This window comes from Perissodus microlepis, chromosome 23, assembly GCF_051167445.1.
Source record: "Perissodus microlepis isolate ML-2025 ecotype Zambia chromosome 23, ASM5116744v1, whole genome shotgun sequence".
In the NCBI taxonomy this organism is placed as follows: Eukaryota; Metazoa; Chordata; class Actinopteri; order Cichliformes; family Cichlidae; genus Perissodus; species Perissodus microlepis.
In genome coordinates, this window is record NC_140482.1 from 25,711,802 (window position 1) to 25,726,372 (window position 14,571).

At 37.3% G+C, this 14,571-nt stretch overlaps 1 protein-coding gene across 11 annotated transcripts in view; it reads left to right on the plus strand.

The window, feature by feature from the left end:
• Positions 1-13,001, plus strand: part of LOC146361607 (target of Nesh-SH3-like) — a 36,321-nt gene extending 23,320 nt beyond the window's left edge. For 5 of the 11 annotated variants that reach the window (XM_084921310.1, XM_084921311.1, XM_084921314.1 and 2 more), the window contains 13 exons: positions 143-334; positions 1,244-1,309; positions 3,309-3,395; positions 4,891-4,959; positions 5,069-5,194; positions 5,694-5,783; positions 5,943-6,152; positions 6,310-6,415; positions 7,515-7,594; positions 8,228-8,257; positions 8,345-8,503; positions 8,590-8,712; positions 9,564-13,001. In XM_084921310.1, coding sequence (XP_084777436.1) covers positions 143-334; positions 1,244-1,309; positions 3,309-3,395; positions 4,891-4,959; positions 5,069-5,194; positions 5,694-5,783; positions 5,943-6,152; positions 6,310-6,415; positions 7,515-7,594; positions 8,228-8,257; positions 8,345-8,503; positions 8,590-8,712; positions 9,564-9,679 — 1,454 coding nt within the window. In that variant the 3' untranslated portion in view covers positions 9,680-13,001. The remainder of the gene's footprint in view (positions 1-142; positions 335-1,243; positions 1,310-3,308; positions 3,396-4,890; positions 4,960-5,068; positions 5,195-5,693; positions 5,784-5,942; positions 6,153-6,309; positions 6,416-7,514; positions 7,595-8,227; positions 8,258-8,344; positions 8,504-8,589; positions 8,713-9,563) is intronic. The other 6 variants (XM_084921315.1, XM_084921318.1, XM_084921312.1 and 3 more) reach the window with 5 other exon arrangements.
• Positions 13,002-14,571: the final 1,570 nt, after the last annotated feature.

The following is a 14,571-nucleotide window of genomic DNA, read 5'->3' on the forward strand; positions in this document are numbered from 1 at the left end:
CCATAAATTCAATGACATCAGATTTAATGGTCCATCACTAACGATGCTGCACAGGGCTGCTGCAAGCTCGCTTGTCTGCCAACACAGATAAAGGTCAGATCAGACTGTAACACAGGCCGTGCAACTGTTTTTGATCTTTTAGGTCAAGGAAACAAAAGAAATCTCACTCCATCGCTGCCCTTGCAGCCCTACAACCCAGCAGCTACCACAGTTACCGGATCCATGAGGCCTGCATCGAGAAACCCTCTCTTTCCCTTCTCTAATGGCTTCAGACAGCCCCACTCCCCCTCCTCTAGATCGAGTAACTCATCCCCAACTTCAGGGAAACTTGGGGGTAATCCTCCTTGTACCTGTTTCTTTTATGTTCACTTTGCTGCTTTGCTGTCTTTTACTGTCCAAGGGGAAAATGTTTTGATAGGCTAAGCCATGAAATATATCTAATTTCAAGTACTCAAGTTTAAGTTTGACTTTTCTTTTCAAGTCAAATGCAAATTTGATGGAAAAATACTTACAGGCTTATTGATTATATTTCTCTCTTGTTCAAGATTCTAAAATCAAGTCGATGAAAAATTGATACCAAAAATAACTGAAATATCAAATATACCTACTATTTAGGTTGTAGAATCTTGAGATATTCTAATCTACACTGATTGGTTTTGCCTCTTGTGGACTCATTATCTTCCAGTTTCCCATCTATTGTTACTGTCTGAGACATTTTGGGGGCTTCTGCAATGGTTTTCTGTGCCACTATTCTTTCAATTTTAAGAAAGAATTTCTTATGTGTCTCAACACTGTTTCGCATCTCATCACCCCTCAACACAATTTTACTTTTGCCTTTTTTCTGATTAAATGCTGTGAAACTTCATTTTTGTTAACTGTTGGCTGCTAAATGAACCTTTCAGGTGAACAACCACACAAGTCCGTTAAAAGCTTTGGCTAAAAGTTTAATAGATCAACTAGTTGGATTTTATATTGCTTCCACAATAAATAATGCACATTAAGTTTTATCTTTGGTTCATAACTGATCCATGACAAGAATTAAGGAATTCTGTACAGTTAAGGAAATGGACAAAAGTTGGGGAAAAAATGGGAAAAGTAGGTGTTTTCCAAATAGTCAAGACAAGTAAAAAAAAAAAAAAAGATTTATTTGGTTAAAAAAGGACTTGGTTGATTGTCCTCGCATCAGGTTCAGTTTTCAGAGACAGTTTCTTTCCCTTCATAACACTCAGTTTTCTCCCAACAGTAAATGGACAACCACACCGGGGCATTTCCCCACCTAAACCAGCCATATGGTCCCGACCTCGATTGGGTAAAAAAGACCTTGTTTGTCTTTCTGTGTTTCATCATTAACCCTTCACTCGCTTTTGCAGCATTTTCACCTCCACTGCAGCTCTTGTTGGTGTTTTTTGTGTCCATCCATTTTTTATTAATACTTTTATGTCCATGCACTATTCATCCATCCATCCACCTGTTTGTCCACCATTGGTCTGTCCATCTGTGTTGTCTTTTTGTCCCACGTTCGCTGCCTCAAGCCAGTTTTGAGCAAAGCTTCAGTCAGAGAGATTTAACTAATCAAGCCGCTGCACATGGTTGATTATGTGAGTTGGTTACTTAAGCTCAGCAGCTGATTGTGTCCCTCTGTGTTCTACAAGTTGTTGGTGGTGGGGAGTATTTAACCATCTGGTTTAAGGTTGTGGTTGGGGAAACTGTAGCAAATTCAGAGACCTGAGACCTCTTCAACTCTTTGGGTGCTGGGCTAAAAAACATTTCACTGCTTCACTGTTTCACTGCTTTGCTCTAATAACCATGTAGAATATTTCACAAAAAGTTTTAATTATTCCTTAGAACCAGTTTCAAAAACATTAAACTCTGACCAGTTTGAAATAATGTATATTTTCTTGGATGAACTCCATCTGCAGATGAAAACGGTCAGATAATACACTAAGGTCACTGAAAAAGTTTGTTTGTGGATGTATGTTTAAAGATTGTGTTTTACAAAAGTATTGAATAATTAAGCTATTTGTTGTCTGCAGGGTTGACTATTGATTTTTTTTTAACTTTGGCCATTTCCCCACAATTCAAACTTTTTTTTATGCTACTGCACAGTTTTTGCAGTTTTTGGGAACATTAGCATGATGGGTTTTTAAAAAAATAATAAAAGCTGTGTATAGTTTAAATACTGTTTCCAGAATTATAATCTAAAGAAAATAGTCTGTTATCTGCTGAAAATGATAAAAATTGACAGAAAATAATCTGCCAAGATTATTATCAAGAGCTGCAAATTGATTCGAATCCTTTTTCTGAAACTGGCCTTTTAAGTTTATTGAGAAATATCTAAAAATATACATATAAGGCATCAATGTTATTGGGAGTGTTGTTACTCTTTTAGTTAAAGTAATGCTTCTAAAATGTAACTTAGTTAATGAGAGCTGGTGTAGTGGAGTGTTATCTCTGGCTCAGACCTGCCTACACTTGTTGAGCTTTACTCTGTACATTGATATAGTAGTAGTTATAATAGTTGCTATACGGGCTCTCTCTCAAACTTAATACCATTATTTTATTTGTAGTGTTTGGTTTACTTTCTGATGATTTGAAGTTGTTTCCAACCCAACTAGGAAAGAAAATAGTAGTTTTGCTCCAACAATTACTTTAATAGGCTTAACAAGTTGTTGGCACAAATTGGCTGCAATATTTATTTGGAATAGGAACTAACGTACCAATGAAAGAAAAATATTAGAAAACTTTTTTTTGTCATTTGTCTTTTTAGGCGAATAAGCATATTTTTTGTTTGTTTTTTTTTTTTATACCAGCAAAAGTATTTTTAAGTGTATAGAAGTTATTCTAGTAATACCTTCAGCAGAGGTTAAACTCTCTGCAGTGACTTCCAAGCATCAGTCTTTCATAAGCAGCTGAAAAAAGAGGATGATATGGGTTATGAGAACTTTCACTTTAGATTCAGTTGTATTATGAGTTAGACCACCCTCAGAACCCATCTGACAATTGAAACCCGGTCAGATCACAGTTTACAAAAGCTTATAGTGAATTATACAGTTAATGATTTACATTGCGCATGGTGTCATGGTGGGCATGGTCTTCCTGTCCAGTATGCATGAGCTGGTTTTGGTGTCATCAGTTTTCTAGTTTTGATGTTTTGTCTTTTGTATGTTAACACCCAGAAACCACTGATCTATGACTTTTTGACAGAAACTTAAAAATGCAAAACCGAAAAATGGCCAAGGCGTCTCAGGGCTTTATTTCAGTATTGAATACAGACTCCAGTTTTAATCGCAGTGCCTCTCCTGCTGCAGTGAACAACTCATTGCTGGAGGAAAAGAAGTCTGAACTCCCTGAAGTGTTTGGTCGTTCGGGTCCCACCACAGAAGAGTGGGTTTATGGTTGGTAACGGCATGAATTTCATTTGTCTGCACCCAAAACTTGCCCATGCCGTGTGCTGACTGCCGCTCCAGTTGCTCTACATCGCCAAGACTGCATGGTTTGGTGGTGTTACATGTCCAGAAACAAATCTTTAGAAGGACCATGAAGGAAAATACTGGCCGTCAGCTTGAAAGTTTTGGCCAAAGGCTTTGGAAAGTATGCGCTCCCCTGATCGTTAGCTTACTTTTACAGAACCTCACTTTGCAGAGCTTTGCGCTTTTTCTCACCACAGAAATTAAAGGAGGAGACTGTTTCTAATTAGCCTGTGATGAACCTGGCATCTCGATTGGACCTTTGGTATTATTTTAAAAATTTTCTGTCCAGGGTCCAAATGCTTCAGCTTGTGCTTCTTGCCTGATTGCGAGTGCGATGAGCTTCAGACATCTTGCTGCAGAGATGCCGTGTTTAGAAAACCCTCACGCGAACCAGGACAGCATGGCCTGCATTGGACAGTTTTCATCACAATGTGGAAACCTCTGTTTGCTTTTTATTTTAGAATTATTTGTGTGAAAAAAATCATACCAATATTTATTTATTCTAGTTCTGTATTGTAATCATGAGGCATTTCTGAACATAGGCTATAATTATAGCACAGTTTCCACTCTGACCTTCCAATATAATGATCCTTTGAGAACACTGTACCTCTTGTGGTTTCTTGACAAGCCTCCTAATTTATGTCCAAGAATAATACAAGGTTTATCCAAGTAAGCAAAATATCTCTATGAAGCTTAAACAATTTTAACCAAACTTCATGTCAAACAACAGCAAACATTCATACAGGCAGCCCATCATACATATTTACATGCAACTGATTGAAAGGAATGCATCTGTGTTGTTTCATGTTACGAGCTAACATGTTTCAGGACTCCATCATCTTTCATGTTCCTGGCTTTGCATTTATTCTATTTAGTTTTGGAACCGAGTCAATTCCTTGATTGTGAAGAATTTGGCTTCTGCTTAAATAAGAGGAAAGGGGGCAGGGGTGGGGTGTAATTGGCTGCAGGTTCTGGACTTTAGTCAGAAAAACACAAAAGATCTTGTGGGATTACAAGGAATTGTTCATGTTTTAAGGTTCATTTGGCATTTGGAAATGGGTAGGGAGTTCTACCTTAGCTGAAAAAATATATTTTTCAAGAGATTAGACAGCACCTGGCTAGAAAATAGATCCAAATTGGCTGTTAAAGCTTTATTTTTGCCTTATGTAAAGCAATACTGTCCACAGACTACAGAACAAGCCTGAATCTGATCTAAAGCAGAGACATTCCCATCATGTAATACTTTAGAAAATTATTGCAGCACTTTATATGAATAGTAGTAAAAGAAATTTGAAATGATTGTACATGAAAGAGACCCTTTAATACAAAAAGTCACAAGTGCAGAGATGGTTTAGATCAGGACAGTAAAATAAAGGCTGATAAGGTGGTTGTAACAAGATAATGTTTTTGTTTCTTTCAGGATCTCCTGCTCGTCCAGCCATACAGATCAACAAGAAGCCAAATTTGGTTGGAAAACCTGGAGAAACGGGTAGGAACTCAATAAGAAAAACAATGAACTTTGTCTACACCCTTGTTTAACTGCGACATTTATAGTTTTCTGAAGGTTGAACTGTTTTTGTTTACATATTTTCCATCAGACAAAGTTAACAACTTCAAACAGAATGATAAACTGCCAGTCCTGAAACCCAAAGTACCAGCAGTGACCGCCAAGCCGATCAAACAAGAACGGAAACAGACCACAACTGCAACACCAACTACTACTGGTACAAAGATTTCCACTTGGCAATCACGTAGTAGTCATCAGCCCAGTTTCGTCCAGTTTACCACATGCATACTGCAATTTAAGACAATTTTCTCCTGCTTATTTTGAAATGTTTTGCTAGTTTAACCAAATGCATGTGACCAATGATTGAACATGAAGTCTATTTACAATATGCTGCCAAATGGGGCCTTGCTGGGCACTTTAAAAGTTTTCATGTCAGTCACTGCTTTCTTTGAATAAAGCTTTTGGAAAATATAATATTTTTTAACTATATACTCACTGCCAAAAGAAACCCACAAAAACAAAACAAAGAAAAAAATATTTTCATGGACATGCACAATATGCACAAAATATCACAAACCAGCTTACAAGAAGTAGACATACCTTCTTGTAATATTTTGCTTTGTTTACAAAAAATGTTGCACATAGAAGGAAGGTCATTTTTTTCCAGAAGGTTTATTCTTGAAATTAGACAATTTGTGTTGTGTTTCTTCTTTCAGCACCTCGACAGGAGTCATGGGAGGAGTCAGATCTTTTTAAATCACAGCCATCCTCTGAGATTGACGCCATGGGCAAAAAACGTTACGTAGGTAAGCTGAAATGGTCACTTTAGCAGGACATTGGGTTTTACCATATAGCGATACAGACATCAAAACAAGCATTTTTTGTTCCAGCTCCAATTACATATACAAAGTGAACCTCAAACCCCAGTGATACTTATGCTTTACATTCATGTTCTCTTTCTACAGCACCTCATGTCATCTACAAAACTGGAAAGAAACCAGATGAGCCTTGCTCTATTACCTCTTCCCTCAACTACTTTCCCGAAGATGAACCCAGTGAGACAAATGTGACATCACCACCAAAGACTCCACCCTCCAACCTCACTGTGGTGACAGTGGAGGGATGCCCATCTTTCATCATCTTGGACTGGGAGAAGACTGACAATGAAACCACTGGTACTTATTAGCTGAATTTTTATTGCAGCAGCCCAACAAAAAACTGAATGAAATTGAAACTCTTTGGTGACTAACCTATAACACTCCTATGGTGGTTTTAGCTGTGTTCTATCACGATTCTGTTAGTCATGTCCTAATTCTGTCATCCTCTTTTCAGAGTACGAAGTCATCTCCACTGCTAAAGGCCCAGATGGAGAACAGGTTTCCATCCTGACTACAAACCAGACTCATACTGCCGTAGAGAACCTCAAACCTGAGAGCAGGTAAGTTCTACCTAAATTAGTTTTCTTTCTTCAACTTTACTTTTCATGAAGTTGAAGTCAAAGTCGATTTCTAAATTGTAGAATTTGAGATTGGAAATCGACCAGCCTTGTGTACCATGTGCAAATTTTCACAGCCTAGCATCAGGAGTTATCTGCAGATTTATTTACCATGATTTCATGTTATGAGATTGATTTGCTGTGTAGCCAAGAGAACCAGTCAATTTGTCGGCTACACAGAAGAAAGAGAAGACATGAAAAATGTGAAAACACTCCAAACCAAACCAGTTCATTACAATAAAGCAGGTTTATACATATTAATCTCTGGATGTTAAGTGTTTCTGCAACTCAGATCTGACTGAACATCTGCTGGCTGGCGTTGCAGCCATTTCATTCAGCTGTTCAAACAGCCCAAGTCAGTTGAGCCCAGTAAAATAAGCAGAGCATCTGTTACGCTTGCTGACGCTTTAACGAGCCGTGATGTGGGAAAGCTATTTGGTGTGAAGGAAGGTGGTTAGAAATTAAGTCTGGCCCATGGCAAGTCTGGACTCCAGTAAAACCATATGAAAATAAAGAGCTGTGAGCAGAGGTCATGGTTTTCACTGTCATGCACGGGTTGCATGATGTTTGTGACTGTCCAAGCTTATAAAACCTGTTTTAACAGTCAGTTGTGTAACTTTGATACAGTATAAAAGAACAGAAAACAATAGTTTTTGTATTGTTTTTTTAGTGACCTAGAGGAAATGGTTAAGGAGAAATCCTTTGCTACAGTAAAATCACTATTATTAACAAGTAGCTTCAAAGTAATTTGTTAATAATTCCTTAAAAGTGCATAATCAATAAAAAATAAAGGTAGTCTATCCAGAGAATATATTGGTACTTTAACTGTTTTGGGCTGAGCTGATGTTTTTATTTTATTTTCTACTTTACTTTGATAAATTATAGTTCTTAAAAAGATTTTGCAATATAGTTCATACCTAAGTAAGTACTACATTTTCTTGTACTTTGTGGCATCTGAGTTTGCTGTGTCATCTTTGAAAAAGTTATGACTCTATTCCTGATTATGTATTATTGTAATGCTATATTTTCCCCCATTTTTTAGTTACGAGTTCAAGGTGAAGCCAAGGAATGAGCTGGGCTCAGGTCCTCCCAGTGAACCAGTGACCTTCAACACAGAGTCAGGTACATTCCTGCTCAACTCAAACTATGCCTGTCTTTAGAGCATGCACAAGCCAAAGCAGTTGCAGTCAAACTGAAACTCCAGGACCTCTCCATGACTTCAAATGTTTTAAACAACAAGTAAAAATGCTCCAAACTTTCCGCTCATCAGTTAAGACTAGTGTTCACCCTCAGCGGCAGCTACTGTTTCTGCCCATTTCAAATTCACTTAGCAGGAATTGCAACTCATTGCAGATGTATAATTAATTACCGCTATTGTATAAAGGTAATTTCCTGCTAGAAATTTATCATAATGCGAGACTTGAGACTTCACTCCTGATTGCCTGCAAAATACAATTAATCAGTTATGCAGTAATCCATAACTGGACTTTACTGATAGAATTACTAACAAGTCACTGATTTAGTTGTTTTTTAAAAGCTGACATCCAGGATATTGATTTTTTCAAACATTGCATGAGTGAATTGATATCCTATATTTCAAACACAGAGAAATAATTAAATGTTCTGCTTCACTGATCTAGATGATGATGAAGGTTGCTGCTCATGTTATAAGAAGGCACTCCTGCATCAATGTGCAGTATCAGTTATGCTTTCTTTATATAAGCTGTTAAGACCCTGTTGTTATTCTTTCCTTAGCGGACCCCAGAGTGAGTGAGAACGTGTCAGGTAAATTAACATCCACCTTATGTCCACATGGTTATAAGAAAAGCCTTTGTTTAAAGGTACAAAGTTATATTTATTTTTTCTGTACAGGAAAAGATGCCATCTGGACTCAGTTCCCCTTCAAGACAGACTCATACTCTGACTGCCATGGCAAACAGTATGTGAAGAGGACCTGGTACCGCAAGTTTGTTGGTGTACAGCTATGCAACTCACTTAGGTACAAGATCTACCTGAGTGAAACACTCAACGGTAAGTACAAATGCTGAATTTATTGCCCACTTTTACAGGGAAACTGATCGCAGATCTGATCTGTTTCTCTATATTTCTCCTTATAGGTAAATTCTACAATATTGGAGATCAGACTGGCTTTGGTGAGGATCACTGTCAGTTCGTTGACTCATTCCTGGATGGGCGAACGGGCAGACAGCTCAGAGCTGACCAGCTCCCATCCAGACAAGGTATAAGCTTTATTTCAGTTTTCCTGAATTTTCCTGAGCTCCTTAGTGAGCATGCATTTTTTGGACATTAAGATCCAGTATACTGCATGATTTGTCTTAAAAAAATAGAAATTAGTTATACCTGTACTTACATCTCATTTCAATTCAGTTAAATTTTATTTATACAGCACCAAATCACAACAACAGTCGCCTCAAGGCGCTTTTTATTGTAAGCTAGACCCTACAATAATACATACAGAGAAAAACCCAACAACAATTATAGCACTTTGGCAACAGTGGGAAAGAAAAACTCCCTTTTAACTGGAAAAAACCTCCAGCAAAACCAGGCTCAGGGAGGGGCGGCCATCTGCTGCGACCGGTTGGGGTGAGACATAACAGACAAATGTAAAACATTATATTTAAATCCAGTGTGACACCCACTTCATTGTCATTGTCTTTGATGCCCATCTAGAATAAGAGTTCAGAAACCAGAGAGGACATTTTAGAATCTTTTAGTTTTTCCATTTCCTTTAGAATCACAATCATTTATTTAGTATTAGATGTCTGTACATTTTTATTACAATAAATAGGAAATTCTGCTGCTCTTAATCGGGTGCTTTGATACAAATTAGATTGAATGGCCAGAGGGGCCGATGGCGCGATATGGCAGCCTCGCCTCTGTCAGTCTGCCCCAGGGCAGCTGTGGCTACAACTGTTGCTTGCCTCCACCAGTGTGTGAATGTTAGAGTGAATGAATAGTGGAATTGTACAGCGCTTTGAGGGCCCCGAAAAGCGCTATATAAATGCAATCCATTATGAATGTATCAGATTTAAAATATGTTCCTCATCACGTATTGTTCTTTTTTGTCCAGGTTTCTTCAGAGCATTGCGTCAAGAACCTGTCCACTTTGGAGAAATAGGAGGACATTCTCATGTCAACTATGTCTCATGGTATGAGTGTGGAACACCCATTCCTGGCAAATGGTAGACGAACAGTCATCCTCACAGAGGCCTATGATGGGATTTGTTGCCAAAGCTTGGATGGCTAAGCCGTGCCTCTGAATTCTCTCAACCATGTTACTCAGTGCTGTAAAAATGTACAGGATATACTTGTCAGGGACTTTGTAAGGAGAGAGCATTCATCATAAATGATATAGCAACCATGCCTCATTTTTAATATTTATCTAGCAGCAAGGCTAAAGTGATGTTAGAACATGAAGATTCATAGAGGTATCGTTTCTCTGACTCATGCTAGATATATTTTATTTTGTATTGAAATAATGGGAAGCTGGCTCCCTGGATTACTATTTTCATAACTTGTGAGATGTTATTTATCAAAAAGTCTTTGATTGCATTGCTTCACGAGGGCCACAGATGGGAATTCACAGGAGTTATTTTTTTTTTAAAAAGAAATGCCATAAAAAGTAATTCAAGTGAGAGGTTTTAAAAGATACCATCCTGCTTCACATTCATCCATCGACAACTGGCAGTCACCCATATCACCAGTCTTTAACCAATGCTTCACTAGTTAGTGTGGAAAATATAGACAGCATCATGTGTGATAAATTTACTGGATATCAGCAATAAGAAACCTATTTTAAACATTAAAAGTAAATAATGTATTTGATAATATAAATACCAAATAATGTACTTTCTGCTGTGAAAGGTGCCCCAAAAATACAGAACGGTGATATTTTTCGGGAACTAAGCTAGCATTGTAGGTAACTAATCCAGCTCTGTGAATCTGCTGTTCTGTAATTAATTTTCATTATTAATTAATCTGCCAGTTATTTTTGATTAGCCAAATTAGTCATAAAAATTTAAAAAGTAAAAAATAGCCCATCCAATTTCTGAAACACGTATTTAGCTTACTGTCATGTAATTCTTATATTTAAGAAGCAGCAAATGTTTTACTTGAAAATAGACAAACAATTAACTGATCGTCCATTAACTGATCTATTAATGGAGAAAGAGCTGTGGCTTTTTATCATTGTCCTTTAAAGTAAATATCAAGCTGGCCTGAGTTTTGGTGCTTTAAACTACATTTTTAGGTGAAATGCCTAAAATTCATGCTTTACATGTCAATACGTTGGATGTGTTGACTGAACGCTGAGCTTCGGTGAGAGGCTTCTACACTTGCATTTTGCACAGCAGAAATGTATTTATATGTATATGGAGAGAATGTATTTTTTTTTTCAGTACATTTTTGCAGATGCATTTCTCTCACCATGGCCAAAAAAAAAGGAAAAAACAAATGGTACTATAATATGCTCTTCTTTGTCCTTCCTCATGCTAGAGCATGGTGGGAAACTAATATTCCTGCCTGATTGCAAGTGAAAAGCAGAATTATTTACATTTTAATAACCAAATTACGTTCAAAGATTTTATTTCTAGTTAGGTAGGAAACTAATTGCCATCTGATGCCTGGTTAATCACATAAAAATCACATTTCCCTAAATACAGTCTCTTTCTGTATTTTACCAAATTAACTCATTGGAGCCATAGTTGCCCTGGGGGTTTTTCAAGCTCAAGAACAGACCCAGTCATGCAGGCCTAGCAACCCATCACATGGCAACCACCAGTTACCAGGGAAAAATATTGGAGAGTGGTTGCTGGATGTCACTGGCTGAACCTGGTAACAAAGTAGGCACTGCTCCAAAAGCCTACAGGACCTATAGATTGGCATGGAAGATGCCAACATGCTTGCAAACACTCTCAATATTTTCCCTAGCAAGTAGTCTATAGGTCTGTGAGACGAAAGCCTAAAGTAGGGGCAGCGATTGCTAGATCAGGAACGCTATGAGTATCTGTTTCCTTGAGTAGCTAGACAACTAGCCTGTATGCAGTCCTCAAAGGAAACCTCAGACACCAGTTTTATTCACTTACACTATTTGTCACAATCAGATAGTTGCGGAAACAATGAGCCATCTGGTTCAGAACTCAGACATTTCAGTCTTTAAAGGGTTTGTATATATCTTCTTATGGAAATTATGCATGAAAATAAATCCTGTTGTATTGTTTGTGATATGTTTAGCACATAAGAAAGGTATTAATAACTGAAATTGAAAGATACAATTTTTAACAATTTTTAACGAGAGTAAAGTTTCATCAAAACAAATTTAATGACCCAGTGAACAACAAAAATGTCTGAGACAAAATCTGATCATAATAACAACATTAGTAAGAAAACAGTAATAGATGACTATAATGTGGCTGAAATGTTCTAATGATGTTCTGATGGCTAGCAAATCCAGAAATATCTGCATTAAACGTGCTGTTTACTTAACCAACATCTAGAGATGGCAACTAAGTTAGAAAAAGTAATGGAGTGCCATGATCTGCCTTTCTACGTGTCTTCAAATGGGCATTTCTTTAAGGGCACCTAGTCTGCATTTTCTTACCTGTCATATGAATATAACATTAAGATGCTGAATGTTAATATTGCGAGTCACAAGGTTTCAAAGAATGAGGTTCAAGTAATCCTTCTAAGCCAAAAGCTCAGCTTTCAAACTACTCTGAGTAGTCAGTACAACCAATACCAGACAGTATAACTCTGTCAACAGGCTTCCAAATGTTAGCCAATCAGAAGAAAGAAGGGGGAATGGAGTTGTTAGAAATGCTTAACAACTCACTTAATGAACTGAGGGGTTCATTAAAAGGAGGGCTTTATGAAGGGCAAATATAAGTATCGATTTTTATTTGAACTGTGAATCATGCAAAGCTACTCGAGTAGAGCCAAGAAAAGAAGCAGAGTGCTGAAAATGAGCAGACTAGGTACCCGTTCAATTAGTTGCAGTGTGTATTGTAATATAAATTTTCTCGCTGGCAGGAAACAGATTACATGACTGTGGTATCTGAGAAGTGCAGTAATGAAAGTCGGAGATTAGGGTTATTAACTAAATTGCTAATCTATCTGTATAATACTTAAGGCTGCCGTTAACTTCCTGTCCTTCCACCAGCCTCAAACTTACCTACTGTCACACTAATAATATATGGTGGAGTGATGGAGGCAGAGACAGTAGAGAGCAGTGATATAATACAGCATTAGCAGGGTGTTTTCTGATTCTTCCACACAGTGTTGCGCAGTCCTGCTTAGATGTTGTTTCCTGACAATAAAGCAGTGTACTGTGCCTTTACCTTCCGGCTGCAATCCTGACCGCCTTCATTTATAAAGCCCATTATTATAAAGCAGGGATCATTTAAAACAGATGAGTGCTTTGTAAGGAAAAATAAGAATGTATTGCTGTTGATGTTTTTCTACATACATTTGTTTCTATATTGATTTTTAACAATAAAGAAGTTTTGAGTCCTTTTTAAAAAAAATGTGTCTTTATTTACCCTCCACATGCATAAAGCTTTATCAGTTTATTACCTAGAACAGAACCTTATTATGTTTTTCTATTTTCTTAACTACTATTAATTGAATTAATCTATACTTAATTAAGAGTTGTCGAGATTTGGAAACTATCCCAGCTGTCATAGAGTGAGAGGCAGGGTACATCCTGTAAAGATCACTAATCTGTTGAAGTAAAATAATAAATTTAACCCACATTTCCTAACTCAGGACACAGGAAATGTGTTTCATTGAAGATGAGAGATGAAAATATCAACAACAGTCACATCCATTATGTTTAAATTGGGAAATGCTCGCAGTGATTAATCAGAGAGTCAGACAGGATGGATAGGAAGTGTTTATCTTCAGCTGTGTTCAATTTCTCAGTTCCAGCCTCTTCACAGCTGAAACTTAGAAGTTGGTGAGTATCAAAGTAAACGCCTGTGACTGTAAGGGTGGAGTAAACGCCACTTAATGTTAACACAAATAAAAATCTGTTCTAAAAAATTTCAGTTCACACAAGCACTGAAATCCACCTTTAGTGACAGACGAGATTAAATTTTTGCCTTTTGAAGATGATCAAACAAGTTTAAAGAATCTTAGACATTGATTTTCTGCTTAAGCAACTTCTTGAAATGAGCTTATCAACCTGTAGCATTTCAGTCTGGTGATTAAGTTTGATCACTATACTCAAAGACAATAGTCTATATAGATATATTAAACATTACAAAATTTCTAAATAAGCAAGTAAAATTCAGAACTTGCCAAAGGTTTCTGTATATCTACTCCAGGTACATATTAGAGCTAAGATAAGATAACCAAGCATGCTGACGTTACTTAAAAGCCCTCTTACAAATGTGATTACTTCTTTTCTGAAAAAATAACACAGCAGTGGTCAAAATGCCAATTTTGATCATTTTTATCATGCAAAAAAACAACTTTTTCAAAATACATTGCAGTCCTGTGAAAAACTAACTATACCTCAGTGTTTCCATGGGAATTTAAAGGGTAAGTAGCAGCCACATGATGCTGATTTGAATGCACTTGATGAAAAGCAGAAGTTTTTTTCAGTTTGCGGGTCTGGAACCTTCAGGTGTGTGTTAACACGGTGCCAAAGAGAAAATACATCAGCAATGAATTAAGGGGAGCAACTGTTGCCCATCAGTCTGGGAAGGGTTATGAGGCTATTTCCAAGGAATCTGAAGTCTATCATTCTACAATGAAAAAAAAAATATTTACAAATCAAAAACATTCAAGGCAGCTGCCAAACTTCCCAGACACGAATGGATATCACAAGAAATTCACCCCAAGGTCAAACTGTGCAATGTTCAGAGAAACTGCAAAAAGCCCAAGAGCGAAAAACTGTACTGAGTGTTGCTGTTCTTCACAGGTTGAATGGTCTTCTTAGAGAAAGTGAACCTAAGAGAAGACGTCTTTAAATTTGGAAAACTGACTGAGGTCTGGTTGGACGCAGCTGCAGACTCCACACTGAAGTCATTAAAGTGAGGGACGAGAACATTTTTAGGGGATCATATTGTGTTTTTAGC